Raw genomic sequence first — 25,774 nt, 5'->3', positions numbered from 1 at the left:
TTTTCATTATCATAAACAATGCTGCAGTGAGTATTTCTGTACATTGTGTGTATGTGTGGCTTGAGTTTACCTGTAGGATAATTTCTAGAGAATGAAATAAAAGAATATTTTCATCTTTAATTTTGATAAGACCAAAAATACCAAACCAGCTGCCATTGGGTCGATTCCGGCTCATAGTGATCTTATAGGTCAGAGTAGAACTGCCCCACAGGGTTTCCAAGGAGCAGCTGGCAGATTCGAACTGCCTACCTTTTGTTTAGCAGTTGTATCGACTTGACAGCAACGGGTTAATTTTGACAGCCACTAACAACTGTCCTCCTTTTTTTTAAATCTATATATACTCCACCAAGTTTATGAGAGTTTCTGAAAAAATAAACACTTCTAAACTGGATGTGAAGTTTCAAAACCCATAATTATTCACCCCACACACAACACACACACACACACACACACACACACGCCCACACACCCACACACCCACCCACACACCCACACCCACACCCACACCCACACCCACCCCCACCCCACACCCACCCCACGATGAGCCTATTTTCCTGACTTCCTCACTTGGTTTTTGTTTAGTAGATTTGGTTTTTGTTTTTCTTTCCAAATCAAATATCTATACTACCATACACTATCTCTTAAATGTTTGTTAAATACACCACCTTACTGCAACAGCTGTATTCCCTGAAGCCATGGGTAAGAATCTCCCTCTTTTCTGGCCCACTCCCCAGAGACTAAAGATTAAATAAATGAAGCCCTAACATCACCTTTCAATAGCTTATTAACTCTCTCTCTCTCACACACACACATCAACTCTAATCCACATACGTAAGCACCCATTAACTGATTCAAATTTGTTCCAAAATTTTATCTCCCCATCAGGTTCCCTCTTTTCAGGTAAAAATGTGAAGGAGAAAGAATTGCACACAGTGTTTTCTCTCCTCAATCCAAATTATGGCGTCATTAATTATTTAAACTATTTCATATTACAGGAGATACTTTATATTTGTGGGCAGTATATTCTAAAGAACATCATAAGGAAGCCAAGGAACACTATTCTGTGTACCAATAACAAACCCTTATACACAGAAGGGAAAATTTAAACCAAATAATGTTTCAATGATGTGATACACAATATGGGACAGTTAAATGTTGTATTCCTACCTACCAACCTGCAACCAATCCACCAAGAAATCTGCCCAGGAATTTGACTTTGCTAATTTAAGACATCACTTTTTCTGCTTTCACATTCCACTTTACTCATATTCTTCTTAAGTTTTGTGGTTTTAGGTTCTCAATATTGAAGTGAACATAAATCTAAAACTACATACATTAAAAAAAAAAAAAAATCACCGCTTAAGACAATGGGCTGTTTATAGTTAGAGAAAAGTTTGATTTGGTTTGGTACCAGATATGTTTTAAACCACCAGGCTGTGACTCCAAAACAGTGAATTTAGCCGAGATCATGTTATCCTAATGGTACTGTCAACAGGTAAAAAGCAAAGGTATTCCTCCCTCCTGGTCCAATGTTAATGATTACACATGTGCCCTAGATTTCATTCCCCTCCCATCTCCTCAAAGACCTCACTCCATTAATTACCTCCTCTCACTTGTCTTCAAACTCTTTCTCATTAGCATTTCTTAAGAAATTTCTATAGAAAGACACTACTATATCCATCTATTACCCTATTTCTCTCATTACATTTCCAGCCTACTCCATCTCTCATTCACTCCCTTCAAGGCACTGCAATTTGATGTCTGTCTCCACAATCAATCCATTAATACTGCCTTTCACAAAGTCAAACTGACCTCTTTTATGCTGAATCCAATGGTCCTCTTTCAATTCTTAATCTGACTTTTTTGTGACATTAAATATTGACAAGGTTCTTCCGTTCTTAAAACGCTCTCTTCCCTCATATTGTTGGACATCTGTATTCCCCTACACCTAGAAAGGAGTGGAAAGCACCTCTCCTCAATCTGTTCTTCTCATTCTGTACTCTCTCTGGATGCAGTCATACATTCTCAAGGTTTAATTACATACTGATCACTCCCAGTTCTCTCAAGCCCAGATCTCTCTCCTGAGCGTTGTGGCCTAGTGACTTCAAATTGACGTCTCCTGAGCATCTCACACTTAAACAAGTTGAACACTTATCTTCTCCCCCATCACCCTTGTGGGTTTATAGATCTTAGTAACACCATCACCTGAGCCTAAAAGTGATACCCCAACTCTCCAAAGCTTCCTTATCCAATTTGCCAATAAATCTAATCAATTCTACCTCACAAATGTCTCGATTCTGTCCTCTTCTCCTTTCTGCACTGTGTTAGTTCAGACCATTATTTCTCAAGAACATCTTAATCAATCTCCCTGATTCATACAGTCCTCCCACCCATCACCGCTATTCTCAAACTGCTACTGAAGTGAGTTTTCCAAACATGCATTTATCCGCACATCATGTTTTAAAATCTTCAATGGCTCCTTTTACTGCCTTTAGAATAAATCCACTGCATGATCTGAACTTGTCCAACCTCATCTACTTATCTAATTCAATGCTGTCCCCACCAACACCCACATACACACTCACACACACAACTGTGGAATGGCTAACTGCTCTTCATACTTCAAAATCAACACATACCTTATGCCTATGTGTTAGGGTACCTGCTATGTGTTTTTATAGCACTGTATGTTGCTGCTCTATCACTGCATCTCACTTGTTACGGGAATCAACTGTCATTCTTATTAAACAGAATGACTTCAACTTTGAACCCCAGCGCCCAAAGTCTAGTAAAAGGCAAAATTCCAAAAATGTTTATCAAAAAAAGGGGGAGGAAAAAAAGGTATGCAGGAGAGGGACTTTAATAGCTATATAAATCAGGAGGGTTAAAATCACCTAACCAGTGTCATACAATTACTGGTGGAACTAAACGTTAAAATAAATCCAATGTTTGAAAAACTTCCAGCTAGGCCAGCATAAAGAGGGCAGAGAAACCTCCTCCACATAAAGCAAATATAAAACCGAAGAAAACTGTCAAAAACAATCATTTCAGGACTCTGGAAATTCACCAGAGGCAGAAAGCAAACTGAGAAGTGTTTATTATTTGAAAACTGCTAAAGCTTTAGGTAGTAACACCAAAAGTTTGCAACCTTCTTGACTAAAGCAGTTCCCATAGGCAACCCACTACTCCTCAAGCTTGGTCAGCCAAAAGGGCAGCAGTTTAACCAGCATGAGGCTGGCCAGAATATCAGCATCTTTGCTGACAGAGGGTGCAAAGTGGATTTAGGACTGGGTAAAAACACACAGCCTTTTCTAGGCTAAAAATGACAAACCCAATAGGAAATTAATGGGGAAAATCCTCATGCTTGCAAGTCTGAGGATGAGGTCCCAGTTGGATGAACACTACACTAGCCAGAAATTTAACAGAAGGAGATTTAATAAGCCAGAAATTTATCCACTGAAGGACTACATACAAGTTCTCCTACATATCCATGAATGACTGGGAAATTACAGGCATGCACAGGGGAGACGTGAGAGCCTTGCAGAGACTTAAAGGTAAGAACAACTTAAGAACTTAGTAAACTTTGAATGAGCTCCCCAAACCACACAGAGATCCATGGTAGAGGATTAAAGTATTATGGGTTCGAACTGTTTGAACACAACCTCATTGTTCAAATGACCGGCTGACCACCAAGGCTATGCAGACACAGGGGCAACTTCCAGGAAGTAAAGAGAGATCAGTGATTGTGACACACAAATTCTGCAATGTTAAGTACATGCAAGATACTAAGGGGACAGGAGAAGAGCAGATGGGAAGGAAGGAGAGAGAGAAGGAAGGGACCTAGAGTCATGATATATTATCTAAAATGACCAATTTTCATGACTGGACGTACAAAAATATCATGAGACTGCAAATAAACATGAAAGTATGACTTCTACGGGGGGGGTGGTGAGAGGAGTGGTCAATAGAAACTAATCCTGAGGGACTGCAAATGTGGGATTTAGCAAATACTTCAAAGTATTTTAAATACATTTTAAAAACGAAACCATGTTCAAAGGATTAAAAAAAATTTGACAATGATTCAACAAACAGGAAAATCTCAAAGAGAAAAAGAAACTATAATAAAAAAGAACCAAACAAAAATTCTAAAGTTGAGAAGGAAAATAACCAAAAAGAAAATTTACTAGTAGGGCTCAATATATTTTAAATGGTAGAAGGAATAATCTGTAAACTTGAAGACAGACTGATAGACTTTATCCAATCCAAAGAACAAAGCAAAAAAAAAAAAAAAAGACTGAAGAAAAATGAACAGAGCCTTAGAGACCTGTGGGATTATGCAAGTATAAAACACAGGTAATGAGAGTTGTTAAAGGAGAGGAAAAGTAGAAAGCGGGAAAAAAAATTCAAAGAAATGATGGCTCAAAACCACCAAGATGTGATGGAAAACATTTATCTACAGATGCAATAAATTAAATGAACCTCAACAAGGATAAACACAAAAAGAAGCACACTGCGATATATCACAGACTATTAAAAGACAAAGAGAAAATCTTGAAAGCAAGAGAAAAATGACTCACCATGACTAGGAGAACAACAACACGATTAAAGGCTAACTTCTCATCAGAAACAACACAGGCCAAAAGGCAACAAAATAACAAATTCAAAATGCTGAGAGAAAAAACTCTTTAATCAAGAATTCTTTCTCCAGAAAAACAATTCCTCAAACGTAAAGGCAAAACAAAAACATTCTCAAATGAACAAAAACCAGAACAACTGGCAGCAACAGACTGGCCCTACAAGAAATACTGAAGTCCTTCAGGCAGAAAGGAAATGACACCAGACAGTTACTCAAATACATAAGAACGAATGAAGCACACCAGAAATGGTATGCTATGTGAATATAAAAGATTGTGTGTGTGCATATACATTTTTTTCTCTTCTTAATTTCTTTAAAAAGTAATACCCACTGTTGTCAAGGATGTGGAGAAACTGGAACCCTCATACACTGCTGGTAGAAATGCAAAATGGTATGGCTACCTTGACAAGTTTCTTTACAGGTTCTTTAAAAGTAAAACATACACAAACCATACAAACCAGTCATTCCACTTCCAATTATCTAACCAAGAGAAATGAAAACATGTCTACACAAACTCGTACTAATATTCTTAGTAGCGTTATCTGTAACAGCAAAAACTGCAAACAATCTAAATGTCCACCAATTAGTGAATCGGTAAAGAAAATGAGGCATATCCATATAATAAAAAAGTACTGATACATGCTACAATGTAGACGAACCTCAAAAAACATTACGCTAAGTGAAAAAAGGCGGACCCAAAAGAATGTATTTTGCATAATTCTATTTCTATAAAATTTCTAGAAAAGACAAATCAATAGTAACAGAAAGCAGAACAGTGACTGGAGCTGTAGGAACAGGGATTGAATGCTAATGGGCATGAAGGAACTTTATGTGGTGACCAAAGGTTTAAAACCGGATTACAATAATGGTTGCACTCTGGTATGAATTTACTAAAAATCAAACTCTACACTTAAAATCGGTAAATTATACCTTAACAGTTGTTTAAAAAAAAAAAGTTTTAAAGGTCTCCTCGAAAGCTTTCTCATGTATCAAAATAACCAGATCAAGAGTATAACAGAAGATCGGCTACCTTTCATAATGGCAATGAAAAAGATAAAATACACAGGATAGAAATATTAAGAAATCTGCAGAACCAAGATTAAAAAGACAAAACAAAAAGAACTTTACAACACTAAAGACAAATCTTGAAAATACTGCTGCCACAAATTTAACTACAAATTCAATGTGATCTTAAGGAAAATACCAGTTAAGTTACCACCCTCTAAATTTGATGCAATGAAGTAAAGTTTACCTAGAAAAACAAACATGGTAATAGCCATGAAAAATACATGTAATGAGAGGGTTTAAGCCATTCTAAGTATTAAATGAATCATAAAAATACCATAATTACAGTACACAATACAGGGGAAACCAGCACAACTTGTACAAGGAAAGGTCATGGAAGCCCCACAGACACATCCAAACTTCCTGAGGGACTGAATTGCTGGGCGGAGGGATGTGGGGACCATGGTCTCCGGGAACATCTAGCTCAACTGGCATGACACAGCTTATAAAAACAATGCTCTACATTCTACCTTGGTGAGTAGTGTCTGGGGTCTTAAAAGCCTGTGAGCGGCCATCTAAGATACTCCACTGGTCTCATCCCTTCGGGAGCAAGGGAGAATGAAGAGAACAGGATACAAGGACAAGATTAGTCCGAAGGACTAATGGTCCACAGCTACCAAGGCCTCCAGCGGACTGAGTCCAGTATAGCTAGATGGTGCCCGGCTACCACCACTGACTGCTCTGACCAGGATCACAACAGAGGGTTCTAGACAGAGCTGGAGAAAGATGTAGAACATAATTCTAACTCACAGAAAAAAGACCAGATTTACTGGTCTAAAGGAGACTGGGGAAACCCCAAGAGTATGGCCCCCAGACACCCTTTTACCTCAGTGGTGAAGTTATCTCTGAGATTCACCATTCAGCCTGGGAGTGGACAGCCCCGTAAAACCAAATGAGACTACCGAGGTACAGCAGTCCAGTGACAAGGGCCAGAAGGCAGAAGGGGACAAGGAAGCTGGTGATAGGGAACCCAAGGTTGAGTAAGGATACTGTTGATGTGTTGGGAGATTGTTAACCATTGTCATAGGGCAACATTTGTAGTAACTTAAATGAGAAACTATTTTGTTCTGTAAGCCTTCATCTTAAGTGAGAATAACAGCACAATTGGAAGAGCGTAGTCAATGTCACTGAACTATGCACGTAGAAATTTTGAAATGGTGTATCTTTGGCTATGTGTATTTTCACCAGAAAAAAAGGTTGAGAAGTTACAGGGTTGACATGTTGTCAGGTTGTTAACAATGTCATAAAACAATACGTGTACTACTGTTATATGAGAAACTATTTGTTCTGTAAGCCTTCACCTGAAGTACAATTAAAAAAAAAAATACTATAATTAAAAGTCTGGTTCAGACACAGGAATTAGACAAATCAATAAAGAACAGAAGTTCAAAAAAGAAATCCAAATACAGTTAGGAAATGAGTACAGGTCCACAATTACTCACCTGAAGCCCCTGGGACTGGACAGCTTTAATTTCAGAATTTTATAGATTTTTGAAATGTAATATGGTGAAGTCCCTGGGTGATGCAAATGGTTAACACGCTTGGTGGCTAACCAAAACACTGGAGGCTTGCGTCCACCCAGAGGTGCCTTAGAAAAAAGGCTTGGTGATCTACTTTCAAAAAATCAGCCATTTAAAACCCTATGGATCACAGTTCTACTCTGAAATACATGGAGTCGCCATAAGTCAGAATCAACTTGAGGGGCAACTGGTTTTAATATGGTGAAACACTTTATAATCAAACATATACCTTTTTAAGTGAAACATGAATATTCACATCAAGTGAAATGTCAAAAAAGCAAAAGAAGAGACACTGTACCGCTTCACACTAGTTTGTCAGGTTTTGATGCAAAACAAATTATGAAAACATTTTACCTTTTCAGAATTGTCCAGATTTTAGAATTGCAAATATGGATGGAGAAAGACTGATGACTAAATAGTGTTGGGATTATAAAGTGTGTGGTTAGGGAGAAAGCTCTGGAATCAGATTACCTAGGTTCAAAATCTGATACCACCATGAGCTAACCATGGGTTTGAAAGCTTAGGATCTTAGTCTTATGGGACAACTGAGTCAACTGGCATCACAAAACTCACGTTCTACATCCTAGTGAGATGAGTAGCATCTGGGGTCTTACAAGCTTGCAAGCAGCCATCTAAGATATTAATGAGCTCTACTTACTAGGAACAAAAGAGAGAAAAGAAAACCAAAGTCTCAGAAAAGAAACCAGTCTACACGGCTAATAACCTGCACGAGACACAGCCTCATCTACCCTGAAACCAGAAGAGCTAGATGGTGCCCAGCTACCGCTAGTGACCAATCTGATCAGGGCCATAATAGATGGTCCCTGACAGAATGAGAGGAAAAAGCAGAACAAAACTCAAATTCTTAAAAACTTCAGTCTTACTGGACCAGGTGAGACTAGAGGACTTCCTGAGACTATCTCCCTGAGATACTCTCGAACCAAAACTATCCCCAAGGTCACCTTTTAGGGAAGTAACAGACTGGCACACAAAATAAAGGATATTGTCCATGAGGATGGTGGTCCATTAAAAACCACATATATGAGACCAAAGGATCAACAATGACTCTAAAGCAAAGATGAGAAGGTAACAGGGCAGGAAAACCAGAGTACTGGAAACGGAAAACTAGAATGCTATTAAAGAGAATGCTGACACATTGTGAAAAATAAAACTAGTGTCACTGAATAATTTGTGTAGAAAACTGTCAAATGAGAACCTAATTTGCTGTGTAGACTTTAATCAAAAACACAATAAAATATTATTTTTTAAAATTATCTTAATGTAATCTTAAAATAAGACCTCAAAATTCAACTAAGAAAATATATCTGATATGTTTACATAAAAATCTAAACTTGGATGTTATAAACAGAAATTTTAGTATCATGAAGGCCTAAAAATTAATAAGCTTAAAAACCCAGATTAAAATAGTAAAACAAAGAAAGCAAAGGGAAGAAAAAAATAAAATAGAAATCAAGAAAAAAGAAAGCAAGATATAACTGAGGCGAACAACAAAAACAAAAGCTGGTCCTTGGAAAAGAGTAATAAAAATGATCAAAACTTTGGCATGCTGAAACAGACCAAGAGAGTAAACAAAACATACATTAGGAACAAAAAGGAAACATAACTAAAGATATCACAGAGGACACTTACAATGAAATAGGCAAATGTACAGAGACCAAGAGTAGGAGGGAAGGGGAAAGAGAGTCACTGCTTAGGGGGCACTGAGTTTCTGTTAATGGTGTGGAATAACTGGAAAAAGGATAGTGGAAGATATAGTTGCACAACATGATGAATGTAATCAATGTCAGAGAATTATACAAGTAAAAACTGTTGAACTGGTAAGTATTTTTATATATATATTTTACCACAATAAAATAAGAGAGAAACAGAAGAGGTATTTTTTAATCAAGAAAACAATATTGTGTATATGTGTGCATTTTTAAACTGGCCAAAAGCTATTCAAATTTTTCTTAAAAAAAAAAAAAAAAATCAAAGCCAAGTAAAGAAAAGGGAAACCTAATGAATTAAGAAAATCTGTATCAGGGCTTTCCAACAGAAATGTCTGCCATGATATAACTATCTGTATCTGCACTGTCCAATAAAGGCATTGGAAATGTGGCTATTAAGCACTTGAGATGTGGCTAGAGCAACAGAGGAATTGAATTTTTAATTCTAATCCATTTTAATTAATTCCAATTTAAACAGGAATATGTGGCTAGTGGCTACTGTACTGTACTGGACAGCGAAAATCTATACCCTCTCCAAATAAAATAAACTCGCCAAGACTATTTTACAGAATCCTACCAAACATTTAAAGAACACATAATCGCAATCAATCTGTTACAGGACATAAGAAGAGCAAGATATTTCCCAAATAATTTTATGAACTCAGTATAAGCTTGACAGTAAAAACCAGATGAGACAGTACCAGAGAGAAAACTCATAAGCCATTCTCATGTATAAATACTGATGCAAAAATTCTTTTAAAAATTAGCAAAACAAATACAACAATTTGACCCACTATGATCAAGTCATGCTTAAGGAATGGGAAGTCTCATTTTTCTGCTGGCATCTGTGAAACAGCAACAGGCTAGCTTGTTAGTTTGCGAGTAGGGTAAAATCTCAAACCCTTCATAGACCCTGATAGTTTTGGTGATAAGAATGGGATGTTGACTGAGATAAAGCTTTCTGGAAGAAGAAAGACATGGATCTCTGTAGGCCAGATTAGGACATATGAGAAGACTTCCTGGGATCTGGTAGCAATTGCTCTGATCTAAATGATGGACAGGAATAAAAGTCCTCCACTATTTAGAGGCTAACTGCAAGAGGAAGGATTGAAGAGGTACCCAAGTCATGCTTGGTTGTTGTTTATACTCATGGGAGGAGGAACAGATGTTTTATGATGACAACAGAGTCCCAGCTGAAAGACAAAATGGCTCTGACTGCTGAGTCAATGAGTCTCCAAAGCTGAAATAAATCAAGTAAGCAATGAAGATATAGTTTTGGAAAGACTGAAAACACCAGAAGTCAATTTGCTAAACCTGAGCTGTTGCTGCCTACAGAATGTACATGTAGAGCCTTGCTTCCTGGTGTGGAGACATTCTTTCCCTATGCCCCTGATCCCTTCTTTCCCCCTCTAACCAGACCTCAGCTGCTTTAAACAAGAAAGTCCAGTATGTTTAAGGAAGAAGACAGACCCAAACTTTCATGGCTCTGTTGGATGCAGGCACCCAAGTCACCAACCTACTACCCACTCGCATGAGAGGAGAAGGCGCTAGGCAAAGGAGTGGCTAAAAGTATTGAGGAATGCAGGGTGAAGCCACAGCAGCATGGCACCTGGGGACAGGAGGGCCAGAGTCTGAATGCTTGCTGGAGCTTGGAGGTACACAGTGGAGAAGGCAACAGCCGGAGAAACAAAAAGCCTTCAAGTCACCCCTACAGTCCCCTAAGGGCTACTCTCACACTCAACGCTACACTTTCCTATACCATTCCGGCTGAAGGAATAACGTAATCTTCTGGAAGCTTTGACTGTAGCCCCTGATATGACTATGTTAAACTTCTTAGTCTGTGCTCCTATAGTAGGAAAACAAAAACCAGGCCCAAATCCACTGATGTCAAGTTGGTTCTGACTCACAGTGACCCTGCAGGATAGATCAGAACTGCCCCACAGGGGTTTCCAACGCTGTAAATCTTTACAGAAGCATACTGTCACATCTTTCTCCTGCAGAGCGGCTAGAGGGTTCGAACGGAGCAGTTTAACCACTGTGCCACTAGGGCTACTCTACAGAGGGTAAGGGTGTGTGTCCAAATTCCACTGGTAAGAGTAAAAAAGGGAAATTAAAGAGACCCTTTAAATGAGGTCTTTAGTCCAAATCAATGTACTGTTATCGTGGCTTACAGTTGATACTGATTTACATACTTGTACTGAAAACGCTCAAGATTCTCCCATTCTAGGAGTGTCACAAGTAGAGAGTTAATCCCCAACCCCTCCCAGGCAGTCTAGCAGAAACAGTATACAAAAAAAAAAAAAAAAAAAACAACCTCAAACCCACTGCCATTGAATCAGTTCTGACTCATACTGACCCTATAGGACACAGTAAAACTGCCCCACAGGGTTTCCAAGGAGCAGTGGGTGACTTCAAACTGCTGACCTTTGGTTAGTAGCTGAGTTCTTAACCACTGCACCCCCAGGGCTCCAGACACAGTATGAAAGGTTATTTCACAGTACAGGGCTATCTGCCTGACATAGGTACCAAATATTCTCGTTTTGAAAAGGGAAACAGCTCTTGGTGTACTGCTGAGTTGCTGTGTTGTTGAAATTAAACACTTGACCCACAGAGGCCATGTGACTCTCTGACCTGACATCCCCATTTTGAGATGGTCGCCATAAGTAGGAGTCAACTTGTCAGCAACTAACAACTGCGTTGCTATGACTTACAATGGACTCGACAGCAGTGGGGTTTTTTTTGGAACAACAACTGAGACTAAAGACAACCAAAAAAAGGGCCACCAGGACTCACTGGTCAAATGAAAACAGTGTTTGAGGGCACAGCTGGCCTGGCCCTAGGGACATCTCAGGTTTGCATGAAGAAGTGGCAACTACACTTCGGGGTAAACCTGATTCCCCTCCCTACCACCTGCAACAAAGCCACTGGCTTAATAAGAATCTCAGATCACAGAAGTTCCCCAACATGCCTAGGCTGCTTCACTGACGGTTCAATTAAGTTAAAAGCTAATGGTGTCCACTGGGCAGCAGCAGCCATCTGGCCCCAACAGGCTAAATGAAAGCTGTGACCCCTGCCTTAAACACTCTTAAGAACTAGACATGTTATAATTACACTGACTATTGGGTTTTTGCCAATGACCTAGGCATTTCGCCTGCCACTTACACTATAGTCTAACAGATTAAAGACACATCTCTTTAGGTTTGCAAACTGAAAATTTGCAGCTATTAATCAAACAGTCTGGTTTCACCCATGTAAATGACCACAGTAAGGACCTGTTGTCTGGTGAGAGTAACTGGAATCAATAGCAATTGAAATGAGAGTGACTGCTAATCAAGCCTGTAGCACCAGACTGCCACCTGGATCCACCATCACACCAGAAATGGCAACACATCCACTATCATAGACAGAGAACAAAATAAAAGACTTCATCTTTCTGATGCAGAATCCACCACTGCATGCCAACTACTGACTTCTGCCAAAAGCTGACCCGTTTGTCATGGAAGTTCATAAACATATCCAAACTCCCCGAGGGATGCAATTACCAGGCTGAGGGCTGGGGACCACAGTCTTGGGGGGTATCTAGCTCAATTGGCATAACATAGTCTATAAAGAAAATCTTCTACATCCTACTTTGGTGAGTAGCATCTGGGGTCTTAAAAGCTTGTGAGTAGCCATTTAAGATACCCCACTGGTCCTACCACGTATGGAGCAAGGGAGAAGAAAACCAGAAACACAAGGGAAAGATTAGTCCAAAGGACTAACGGACCACAACTACCACAGCCTCCACCAGACTGAGTCCAGTACAACCAGATGGTGCCCAGCTACCACTATCGACCCCTCTGACAAGGATCACAATAGAGGGTCCCGGACAAAGCTGGAGAAAAATGTAAAACAAAATTTTAACACAAAAAAAAAAAGACCAGACTTACTGATCTGACAGAGATTGGAGAAACTCCGAGAGTACGGCCCCTAGACACCCTTTTAGCTCAGTAATGAAGTCACTCCTGAGGTTCACCCTTACACCAAAGATTAGATACGCCCATAAACCAAACAATAATACATGTAGCTCAACCATGTATACGAGGCTAAATGGGCACACCAGCTCGGGGGCAAGGATGAGAAGGCAGGAGGGGACAGGAAAGCTAGACGAATGGAAATGGAGAACCCAAGTCGAGAAGGGGAGAGTACTGACACATCACAGGGTTGGCAACATGTGCATTAATATGTGCATTAACTGTTCACTGGGAAACTAATTTGCTCTGTAAACCATCTAAAGTATGATTTTGAAAAAACAAAACAAAAAAAGGTGACCCAGTTGTCTTACTATGAAGGATACATATTGGGGGGGCGGGGGGGTAAGACAATTATGTCAACTTTTGACCACCTCTTGGAGCTATATCAATGGTTCCTCACCACTGTTGAAACTTTTTCAGGTTATGGTTTGCCATTCTTGTCTGACTGGTTAACTCTAGTCACACTACTCTGGCCCTTGAAATTAATTCCTGTGATGTTTTTGGCATTCCAGACCATTTATAGTTCCATAATTGTACACCTTTTGTCAAAACGTCTGTACTACAATGGGTCAATATTCAAGATACCCAATGGACATTCCATGCTCCCTACCATCCACAGGCATCTACAGCTTCCTCAAAATTCCACTCAAGACAATGTATGACTCTACCTCCCTCAACTCCTCCTGGTTCACACACCTTAGTAAGACAGTTTGGTCAGTGAATGTGGTGTAGCCAAAAAGGAATCATCTCTTCTTGTCCACTACCTGGGTAATGATCAGGATAAAAGGCATGAAGAGTTATATGATATTACACAGACCTATTTAAAATATCCAGATTCTACCCTGACCATTCCTGGACATGACATTTATCTTCATTCCTAGGGTAAGATGATGGGGAATGAGAAGCATCTAAAACAAAGAGGATTTTCTAATTATTTAAATTTTTCACATCTGCAACCATTTCAGTTAAATATTCCTCCAATAATAAAAATGTTACTTTTCAAATTGCAGGTCAGGACCTAACAGTGGATCATAAAAATCAGTTGGTCACAAATGGCATTTTTAATGGGGAAGGGGGACAGAAAACCACAAAAGAGAATATTAGTGCACCACAGGTATATGACATTTTTGTTCGACTTATATCTATGTCCATACAAAAATATCACATAAAATTTACTTCTTAGTATGGGTCACCATTAGAACAGTTCAAAAGCCATTGCCCAAAGCGACAGACATAGAATCAACCACATGCAGTTTAAAATTTCACCACATGATGGGGCTAAAATTCTACACATCTCAGTAAACTACCAAAGTGCAGTTCTGAAAACACTTTTCTTAATTCAAATCCCCACATCATCCATACAAACAAATAAATGAAAGATTTCCATTAAGCTGAAACAGCAGTTAATATCTGTTCCATTTACTCAGGACAAGATTAAAAGGGGAGAAATGATAAAAGGTAAACAAAAATCTGGGGCAGAAAACAAGATACATTAAGTACAAGTGGGAATCTGTGAATAATAATTTAAGAGACAAAAGGACGATAACGGCAGAAGGTATAAGAAAGGAAGACATCGCTAAAAGATCGTGTATGTATGTGTGTGTGTCTGTGTGTGTCAGTCAAAACCAGGTTGCGTAAGATTTAAGGAAACAGTTTCAAACACTGCTAGTTAAGAGTCCAAACTGGTAACATTTTCTGGAGGTAATTTAAAATACTCTGATTAGGCAATTCCAACTCTCAAAATCAAAATCACCATCACCATCATCATCAATCAGTGCCTACATCCAGATCGGCAAGAGTGAGATTCTAGAAAGCAGTAAGGATTTCACCACGCATATCAGCAACTGTCAATCTTAATCTCAGGTTAACATGTGAATGAAAACATAACTTCCTTAATGTTTTGGAACTAACTTTCCAGGTGCTGGTAATTTTTATTGATCTAAGTTAGCAGTGAAACTCCTTAAAAACGAAAACAAGCCTTATACTTATGCCAGACAATATGAACAAAAAAGAAAAGGAAAATAAAAGGATAGGCAGAAATCCATATGCATCCAGGCTCTGAAACCGGTCTGGTAAAAAAAAAAAGTGAACCAACTAAAAAATGGATAAGAACAGCCAGAAAAGAAACAAGGGAACAAATTCAAGACTTACATATGAGGAGAAAGGAGGCAGAGAGTCAGTAACTAACAAGTGATCTTTCAGTAGAAGTCTCCATTTCCTAAAAACTTGGAATCCCTTCCTATAGTCTATGAAATAAAATGTTTAGTCTCTTTACAGAATTCCAAAGTGAGTCCTATGGAAAGAGAGCAGAACAGGAGATACTGAATTCTAGTCTAGGCTCACATTAATCAGCTATGTGAAAACAGGCAAGTCAGATCCATCATCAAACTCTCACATTCTACTGTCTAGGAGAATTCTGTCACACCACAGCAGCTTTTTCAACATATTATGGGTCAAATTTATTAAGATCTGACATGTCCTTATTGGGGAACAAATTACCAAATTATAAAATTGTTCCCATAAGAGCTGTTTTTAACAAACTGCACTGTAAGAATTGCCTGTAGTCCAAAAGGCCCTAAATAAATGCCTCAGCGTGGTACAGCTTGATTAATAGGCAAGCAGATGATCAAGAGCATCTCTTGATTGCTTGACCACTATGGAAAAAACAAAGTGGAAGATGGCTATTAAGATTGGTTCTAACCAATTCCAAGGTCCCAAGCTACTGCTGAGACAGTTTTCCGCATTTTATCATCTCTAAAACTGGGCCTGCTTCTTAAAATTCATACACATTAATTTAACTGGCAATGTTTTTCTTTCTTAGTGGTACAAAAAGAGGGTATCTTACAGTAAATGACTTTACAGATTAGATAAACTATGGTACCTTTAGAGTAATTTTAAGTATCGAGACATCCTAAAAAAACTACGTATGTTCTTTTCCACTCAAAAAATATCTACAGAGCACTTACTACTAACAAAGCATTATAGAAAAACAAAATAATTATTAGAATTGGTCTCTGCTTTGACAGGACTAATAGTCTAGAAAAGGAGACAAAACACCTACAAAAATTACTTTCTACCTACAATGAACATACAGCTTGACTGAACCCAGGATATAAATTATTGAGAATCTCAAAAGTGGTAAGACTCGGAAGGCCTGGCAATCTACTTCCACAAGATCAGCCATTGAAAACTCTATGGAGCACAGTTCTACTTGGACACACATGGGGTTAACACGAGTCTAGCTCGCTGGTAGAAGGTGTGGAAAATCGGTGACTCTTTTGAAGTGTGGAAAATTGAAGATCTTTATACTCTTTGATCCAGCACCTACTGCTAGACATGTACCCCAGGTGTATACTCATACAAGTTCACTGAGATATCTGTATATAGTTGTTGTATGCCGTCGAGTTAGAGATTCTAACTCATAGTGACCCTATAGGACAGAGTAGAACTTACGCCATAGGGGTTCCTAAGCTGTAAGTCTTTACAGGAGCAGACTGCCAGGTTTTTTTTTCCCCACGGAGCCGCTACTGGGTTTGAACCTCCAACCTTTTGGTGCTTAACCATTGCACCACCAAAGTGATCCCTTAAGCTATCTGTATAAGCCACTGCTGTCCAGTCGATTCCAACTCATAGTGACCCTACAGGACAGAGTAGGACTGTCCCATAGAGTTTCCAAAGGCTATAATCTTTACGGAAGCAGCCTGCCACATCTTTCTCTTGCAGAGCAGCTAGTGTGTTTGAAGTGTTGAATCGTGGACCTTTTGGTTAGCAGCCGAGAGTTCAACCATTGCACCACCAGGGCTATCTCTTAAGATGCCTGCATAGGGAGGTTTATTGCAGCAGTGTTTTATATAATAAAAGCCGAGAAATAAGGAATCCCCAACAGAGAACGATTAAGTCAACTGTGGTCCATCCTGTAAACGCTCTGCAGTGTCTAAGACTGGGGTAGTGCTGCATGTGCTGAAATGAAACGGGGTCAAAAGAGGAAGCCGCAGATCTCTGTGCATAGACCTATCCCTCTGGCATAACTCTTTAAACGCACATACATACCCTCACCGGTATAAGCATGGAAAAATTTTCCGGAAGCATGCACCAAAAATACTGTTAAATAAAATTGCCTCTGGCAAGAGAGACAGGTGGGGAAAGGGAGGCTTTCACTTTTCATTTTGTACTTTTCTGTTCTGTTTGAGTTTCTTATCATGAGCGCATAGTAACTAATTTTTGAAATGTCATCAGGAAATGTCTGGGTGTGGGATTTAAGGCCAATTTAGTTTTGTTCTGTATACTTCTTTACACATTTTAAAAAAAAAGTGATAAGGAAGTGTTATTTATGAAAAAGATCACTGAAAATTAACTTTTTCTGGAACAGAGTTCAATTCGTAATTGTATGTGCTCCTTCTACTCAAATTTCCTCATTACTAAGAGGCAAATATTTGGATAATTGCATCTATATCCAACTGTGATTGTTTTATACAACTGCGCAGCAAACGATGCGAAACAAGCCCATCAAAATTTCCCATATTAACAAAGTTAATTAACCAAAAACATTGTGACAGTATGACTTTTAGCAAAAGAAATATAATACTAGTATTTTCCCACTTTACAATCAGACTACTATTTATTTAAAGAGATCCTGAGTGGCCTATATTCTAACAAAAAATAGGAAGAGATGAAGCTTAAAACCCCATTCCTAGCACTCTGCTTGGAGAACTTCGCTCTCAGCACATCTTGAAAGTAGATGACAGTATCAATGTCTTACAACAGTCTACATATTTGTAAATATATTTTGCACACCATTCTATTTTGGTTTTTAAGTAAAATGAGCATTTCTTACATCAGTGATTCCTGATATGTTCACATCATTCCCAAAATTTTAGTATTGTGGCATTCAAAGTCTTACTTATGTGAAAAAGGAAGTCTTTCATTTACATGGAAATCTTTAAAAAACCTCAAATTTTTAAAAACATAGTATCTATAGGAAAAAATAAAGCAAGTTTATCCAAAGAACAGAATAGTATGGAAAAAGGTAAGGTGCAAAATGTTCAATGTATCTAACTGGCTCAAAATCTGCAGAACTCTGATTACTACAAAAGTCAATTTTTTAAGTAAAATGGTTTAGCATGTTGTTGAAAACTGACAACTGATTAAAAACAAACCAATCAATTATATCAGGTAATTTAGATGGTTACTATAAAAAGCACTTTTCTGCAAAAATATTAAGACTTAACATTTTAATTACATTTGTGTAAAACACGAATGAAAGGGAAGGAGACAGAAAGAAAGATGAAAAGAAAGAGCAATGCACAGTAAACAGTACCTTTGTTGATGATGGTGGAGTAGGAAAATTAAGCCAGGCTGGAGCAAAGTCATGCTGCGCCATTTAGGTCCAGTCTCTCCGACTCAGTGAAACAAGGCTTCAACACCTCATGGCAAGTCCCTGTCACATAAAAATGGAAGGAAATTAGACCTGCAGCTCTGGGCCAAAATTACGTTCCTTCTTAAAATTACAATAATCCTACTATTAAGATCCTACTTATAATGAAATTCTAAAAAAGGTAAAACTATAGTGATAGAAAGCAGACAAGTGGTAGCTGGGGTTGGGGGACAAGCGAAGAGGAATGACTGCAAGCGGAAGAAGGGGAACTTTTCAGGTAATGGGAATGTTCTATTATCTTAATTGTAGTGATGGTTATACAACAACTGTATATATTTGTCAAAACTCATCAAACTGTACACTTAAAACTGGTTAATTTTATTGTAAATAAACTACACTTCAATACGGTTTGTTTTAAAAAAATTACAATGGTCTTATCGCGAAGAGACAACTAGACACATCAAGAGTCTCCTGATGTGATGAAATCCGATGTACACAGCACCATCCATGATATGTTCTTGCCCCCATCTCAAATCAAATCTGATCTACCAATTTGCAGAAAACACAAGGTAGAGAAAGGAGTTAAAGGACAGCTGCAAGTAGTAGTCTGCCAAATCCAGATCACAAGATATTCTATGGATCAAATTATTTGGTTTCTTCAGCAAATAAATGGCTTAACAGATCAATATGCTGTGTGGATCTTGTATGGATCCTTAAACAAACCAATTGTTAAAAAAAAAATTATGAAACAATCGGAAATTTGAACACAAGTTGGATAAGGACATTAACCAAAACCAAACCCACTGCGATTGAGTCAACTCCAGCTATAGCAACCCTGTAGGACAGAGTAGAACAGAACTGCCCAACAGGGTTTTCAAGGCTGTAAATCTTTACAGAAACCGACTGCCACATCTTTCTCCTACAAGGCAGCTGGTGAGTTCAAACTGCTGACCTTCAGTTAGCAATGGAGCCCTTAACCACTGCACCACCAGGGTTCCTTGTTAATGACACTTAAAAAAAAAAAAAAAAAAAACTGTTGCAGTCGAGTTGATCCTGACTCATACCGACCCTACAGTACAGCGAAGAACTGCCCCCATAGGGTTTCCAAGGAGCGGTTGGTGGATTCAAACTGCCAACCTTCTGGTTGGCAGTTGAGCTCTTAATCACTGCACCACCAGGGCTCTGATAATGACACTAAGGAATTATTAATTATTTAGATGTCATAACAGTGTAATGGTTATGTTTAAAAAGAAAGATACATATGGAAATCTTGGCAAATGAATTAATAATGTATCTGGGATTTGTTTTAGAATATACCAGGGAGTGTTGACTGGGGGTAGTAATTGAAACGAGTTTGTTCTTATGTTTGTAAATGTTGAGGCTGTATGTTGGTACAAGAAGTTTTATAATACTATTGTCTTATATGCCTGAAAATTTCAGTAATAAAAGGTTTCTTATTTTAATTACAATCATCACAATGGGTATCTTAAATATTTTAGACACTATTGTTCTTATGCATTCTAAATTTAGTTTTTCAGGAGCTTGTCTCAATTGCATCAGTAAGATTCAAGTTGTCAGCCCAATCTAAACACAGCAAATTCGTAATTTTTTTAAGAGAGGCAGAAGTCAAATGGGCAACCGTACACTCATTTCAGTGTAGCATTTTATTAGCCAATCTTCCTAAATCAAATTTGCTAAACATCAAAATGGCTATGCTTACCAATAGCAAATGTTTTATATTTACAATTGCTTAGTAATCTCAAAGTGAAACTGAAAAGTAATGAAATGAGCCTGGATCATCAAAGGAAGAAGGAGAGTCAGGAACAGGAGGATATGGAATGCATGGCTAACTGCCTCCATAAACCTCCTTACCATTAGAAATACTGGATGATGCTCGCTACCATATTACTGGACATTTATTTTGATCAAAGATTCTAAAGAAGAATTTTAATCAAAAGGGGGTAAATGTAGAACAGAATTCAAATTCTAATGGACTCTAGACTTTCTAGAGCCATGGAGGGCTGGATGAACCCCTGAAACTAGTGCCCTGAGAAAATCTTTAAACCTTAAACCAAAGATGTTGCCTGAAGTCTTAAAACCAAAAATTAGTTTAGCTTAACTAGTAAAGAATGTCTGCCTTGAACATTGTGGTCTTTTAAGGTCTATCTATATGGTTATCAAATTGACAACAGCAACTTGAAAGATCAGATAGGAACCTTAGGGAGCACTGAGTTTATGTTAATGGGGGAGGAACAACTTGGTAAATGAGGGTGAGATGACTGCACAACTTGAAGAATGTAATCAATGTCACTGAAATGTACACGCAGAAACTGTTGAATTGGTGTATGTTTTGCTATGTATATTCTCAACAACAACAAAAAAAAACTTTTTAAAAAGCATTAAAAATAAAATGTAAATCAATTATAGATTTTAAAAAATAAAAAGATTAATACTATTGTTAATCTTATTTCAAAATTCTTTTCTGAAACGTAAATGTTAAAGCAGAGTTTTAAAAAGCCGTATCAATTTCCTAAAACAGTGAAGGAAAAAAAAGGATTTGCCAGATATTAAGAAATACTCTAATTCTGCTATCCCAAATTGTGATAATCTATTAAAAGAAAGGTTAAGAGTGACCATATATCAGAAATAAATACAACTGATTAACTCATGGTGGAAGTAAAAATGTTTAAAATGCTAGATGCTCATATAGACTGGGAAAGGGGAACTAATACAATTTGAAAAATTAGGACAAACTCTATTTAAGAAACAAATACAAGTTTTGCTCTTAGGAGTATGTATACCTAATCAAAATTAACTACAGAACAAAAATTTCAGGCATTCTGAGCTGTAATTCTACTATCAACTTGAATTAATTTCGAAGTCTTGTGGAAAAAATGACATTAATAGTTTTTAGAGTTTATAAAGCATTTTTACATTCTCTCTCTAAACACAAAACACTGCTTTGTGATTTGTACTTTTCTAGCAAATTTTTGTTGGAAACTCTTAAATTACAGTCCCAATAACTCAATGGGAATGAAGAAGTATTTTTAGAGCTTACACCAAATAAAAATTGAAACTCCAGAGAGTCCAAAATAACCAAAAATTAAAAACTTATTTAAAAAAGGATCTCATTCAAAATAATACTTAAGTGAATATAATTACCTACTAAAAGTTATTCCTTGGAGGTAAACCACTAAAATCACCTATTCATTTCTGTAATGTCTATAAATTTTAATTCAATTATAATTTTTAAAGAATAAAGTATAAATACGTAATGGCAGAAGTTAATTCATGTTCTGAAAAAGGATAAAAAGTAGTAACAGTTAATATTATGGCATTTACACAGCAAATGTCTACAGGCAAATTAAAGTTTAAAAAATCCACCCTATTTGATTCATTTTAACTGTTTTGTCTCATCTGATTTTCATTTCATCTTCCTTTCCCTGTGTAACAGCAACTATAGTAATGCACTAACTAGAACTACCTATATATTTCCCTTACACATATATCAAATAGTGCACACAGGAGCCTACCACTACCAAAAAAAAATCAGTAGTCCTATGAATACTCCAGAACCAGAATTCCAACTTACAGGAATCTTCTACCAGATTCCATTATAAGGTCTGAAGGACTCACGTGGGCAGAAAGAGTTAAGATTTTTAAGTACTGCCCGAATAAAAATAACCTTAATTTCTCATCTCTCACCAAATCTGCAACTGGTTCGTGGATCCATGCCTGAAGTTTCAACCACTGACAATAAAAATTTCCCCAGGGGGAAACAGGTCCTGAAAAAAATCCTAATCTGAATTCTATACATTTTTAAGTGTACGTACCTGACTTTTAAGAAACAAATCAATGCAACAAATTAATGATTCAAAATAGCAAGTCCTAAATATTATTCGAGAATTGAAAAATAATATGCTTTCGCAAAAAATATAGAAATAAATGTAATTTTTCCTATCTCTTGTAATATTTTACTTCTGAACCCATCAAATTTGTGCCATGTTTTCAAAGAAAAACCTACTGAAAATGATTTCATAAGAAGGAACGTCAAATTTATTATCTTTACAATGGTTTATATTTCAGAGAAACAGGCTTTCAAAATCACAATGCCTGTTTAAAAAACACAGAATAACTAAGTTAAGGCATTGGGTTTCAAAGCCAAATAGTGCTGGTTTAAATCTTAGCTCAGACAGTAACTAGGCTGGATAACCTCATTTTCTTCTAAAATTGGGGTACTACTGTTTACTTTGCAAAATTCTGCCTAAAAACTGTTAATAAAGTCATAAGAATACAACTACCCATTACTGACAGACCATCTATACAACCCTTGAAATCAGGTTAAGCTTTTCAAACATTTAGTCAAAGAGCTAACTAACATTCCCAAATTAAAATGGTAAGAACCAGAGAAAACTGTTTAAATTCATTTTTAGTTTTCTGCTGTGGAATAGTATCCCATTAAATATAAACCTAGTTTAATCTATTAATACCAAAAACCAAATCCACTGCCGTCAAGTCAATTCCAACTCACAGCCACCTGGTAGGACAAAGTAAAACTGCCCCATAAGGTTTGCAGGGCCATAAATCTTTATGGAAGCAGACTGCTACATCCTTCTCCCGCAGAGAAGCTGGCAGGATGGAACCTCCTTGTAGTTAGCAGCCAAGCACTTAACCAGTGAGCCATCAGGACTCCTAACATATTAGGATTCATTGAAGAACTGGGTCTTCCTCTTCCCAGTTCAGACTTACAATCATTATGTGGAGCAGAGCAAAAGAGTCAAGAGGGTGTCCACACATGTGGGTGGTTCAGTGTGGGGTATCAGAGATAAAGCAGGGTAAGAAGGCCTTCCACACAAAGCGACAGCCAGGGATGGGGTGTTGTGCCCAAGAAGAATGAGAAAGACATCCCTGTGAAAGGAGGGAGGTAGTGGAAATGGGGAGTCAGAGCCTAAGCTGAGAAAAGGGGTATTCATGTAGGGGAAGTGGCAGTGACAGCTATAAAAAATTGGTTATACAATACAGGGGAACTGATCAAACAGTAAATATATTTAGAATAATGAAAGCAAAGTTTCATACTGTCAATAAAGATAGTTACTAATAACAAAAAGAGAAAACTAGAATTAACACTGCAGTGTTGTCACTATGATTAACACATGTTCATGCGTCAATGTATTAATTATATTAATGCTATTTATAATACAGACTGTGTGTGTGTGTGTGTGTGTGTACATAAAACCCGTTGCCGTCAAGTCAATTCCGACTCATACCAACCCTACAGATCAGGGTAGAACTGTCCCAAAGAGTTTCCAAGGCTGTAATCTTTACAGATGCAGACTGCCATATCTTTCTCCTATGGAAAGGCTGGAGGGTTCAAACCACTGGCCTTTCAGTTAGCAGCTGAGTGCATAACCACTGTGCCACCAAGGCTTCTACACCACACATGCACACACACAGAGGTAACTGTGTGTAATATATATGTATGTACATACATATTTTCCCCAGCTCTGCACTGAGAGGGCCTGAGAATAGTGAAACCCCAACAGAAATGACCAATACTTAGCAACCAGGTCTTAGCTTCTAAAAAAACCATTTCCTACTATAATAAACCAAGGCTTTTTGGAGAAATAGCTGATTCCAGAGCTAAGGCAAGAAAACAAAATAAGGCTGGAATATCTTGTTATAGCAAAAAGCAAGAAAGCACCCAAACAATAACGGGGACATATCAAAAGGAAACAGAAGCCAGCTTGAACGGGTTCTCGCTGACCAGATCGGGGACAATCTGGACATTAAAAATAAACAATAGGGTGCTGCCACATATGTGGCGCAGCAGAACCCTGCTGGTGCAGTGGTTAAGAGCTATGGCTGCTAATCAAAACGTGCACAGTTCAAATCCACCAAGCGCTCCTCGAAAACCCTAAGGAGCAGGTCTACTCTGTCCTATAGGGTCACTATGAACAGCCTGCCTTCCCAGTGTGGGACCCTGGTCCCTGGTTCTAGAGAATGCAGATCAGATCTCAGTCTCAAAAGAATTTTGTCTGAACCTACAGACTGGGAAAAATTTTTGGCTACAACAACTCTGATCAGCGTCTAATCTCTAAAATCTACAAGACACTTCAAAACCTCAACAACCAAAAGACAAATTACCCAATTAAAAAATAGGTAAAGAATAGGAACAGGCACTTTGCCAAAGAAGACATTCAGGTGGCTAACAGACACATTAGAAAATGCTCACGATCATTAGCCATTACAGAAATGCAAATCAAAACTACAATGAGATGCCATGGGCTAGCATTAACCCAAAAAACACAAAATAACAAATTCTGGAGAGGTTTTGGAGAGACTGGAACACTCACACACTGTTGGTGGGAATGTAAAATGGTACGACCACTTTGGAAATCGATCTGGCACTTCCTTAAAAAGCTAGAAATAGAAATACCGTATGATCCAGCTATCCTGCTCCTTGAATATATCCTAGAGAAATAAGAACCATCACACGAATAGATACATGCACACTCACATTCACGGCAGCACTGTTCACAACAGCAAAAAGATGGAAACAACCTAGGTGCCCATCAACGGACAAAATGGATAAAAAAATTATAGTATTTCCACACAATGGAATACTATGAAAAACGATGAATCCGTGGAACGTCTTACAACATGGAGGAATCTGGAAGGCATTATGCCAAGTGAATTTAGTCAGTCACAAAAGGACAAATATTCTGTAAGACCACTATTATAAGAACTCCAGGAAAAGGTTTAAACACAGAAGAAAACATTCTTTCATAGTTATGAGGGTGGGGAGGGAGAGAGGGGGTATTCACTAACTTGACAGTAGACAAGAACTACCTTAGGTGAAAGGTAGGACACCACACACTACAGGGGAAGTCAGCACAACTGGACTAAACCAAAAGCTAAGAAGTTTCCTGAATACAATCAAACACTTCGAGGGACAGGGTGGCGGGGGTTTGGGGACCATGGTTTCAGGGGACATCTAGGTCAACTGGCATAACAAGAAAATGTTCTGCATCCCACTTTGGTGAGTGGCGTCTGGGGTCTTAGCAGCTAGCAAGCAGCCATCAAAGATGCATCAATTGGTCCTAACCCACCTGGCGTAAAGGAGAATGAAGAACACCAAAGACACAAGGAAAGTATTAGCCCAACAGACAGAAAGGGCCACATAAACCAGAGACTTCATTAACCTGAGACCAGCAGAACTAGATGGCGCCTCGCTACCACCAGTGACCGCCCCGACAGGGAACACAAAAGAGAGTCCGTGGTGGAGCAGAAGAAAAGTGGGGTGCAGAACTCAAATTCTAGTAAAAAAACAGACTTAATGGTTTGAGACTGGAGGGACCCCAGAAGACATCGTCTCCGGACTCTCTGTTAGCCCAAAACTAAAACCATTCCCAAGGCCAACTCTTCAGACAAAGATTAGA

The 25,774-nt window shown here is 38.2% G+C and overlaps 1 protein-coding gene across 5 annotated transcripts in view; it reads right to left on the bottom strand.

Moving 5' to 3' along the window:
• GPBP1 (GC-rich promoter binding protein 1) overlaps nt 1–25,774 on the bottom strand; it is a 95,252-nt gene that overhangs the window by 35,394 nt on the left and 34,084 nt on the right. For all 5 annotated transcript variants that reach the window (XM_023734992.1, XM_023734993.1, XM_023734991.1 and 2 more), the window contains one exon: nt 18,279–18,398. In XM_023734992.1, the coding sequence (XP_023590760.1) occupies nt 18,279–18,341 (63 nt within the window). In that variant the 5' untranslated portion in view covers nt 18,342–18,398. The remainder of the gene's footprint in view (nt 1–18,278; nt 18,399–25,774) is intronic.

Source organism: Trichechus manatus, unplaced genomic scaffold (genome assembly GCF_000243295.1).
Source record: "Trichechus manatus latirostris isolate Lorelei unplaced genomic scaffold, TriManLat1.0 scaffold00074, whole genome shotgun sequence".
Taxonomy (NCBI): Eukaryota; Metazoa; Chordata; class Mammalia; order Sirenia; family Trichechidae; genus Trichechus; species Trichechus manatus.
Note: the sequence above shows the minus strand (reverse complement) of the source record. Positions and strands in the feature narration are given on the sequence as shown.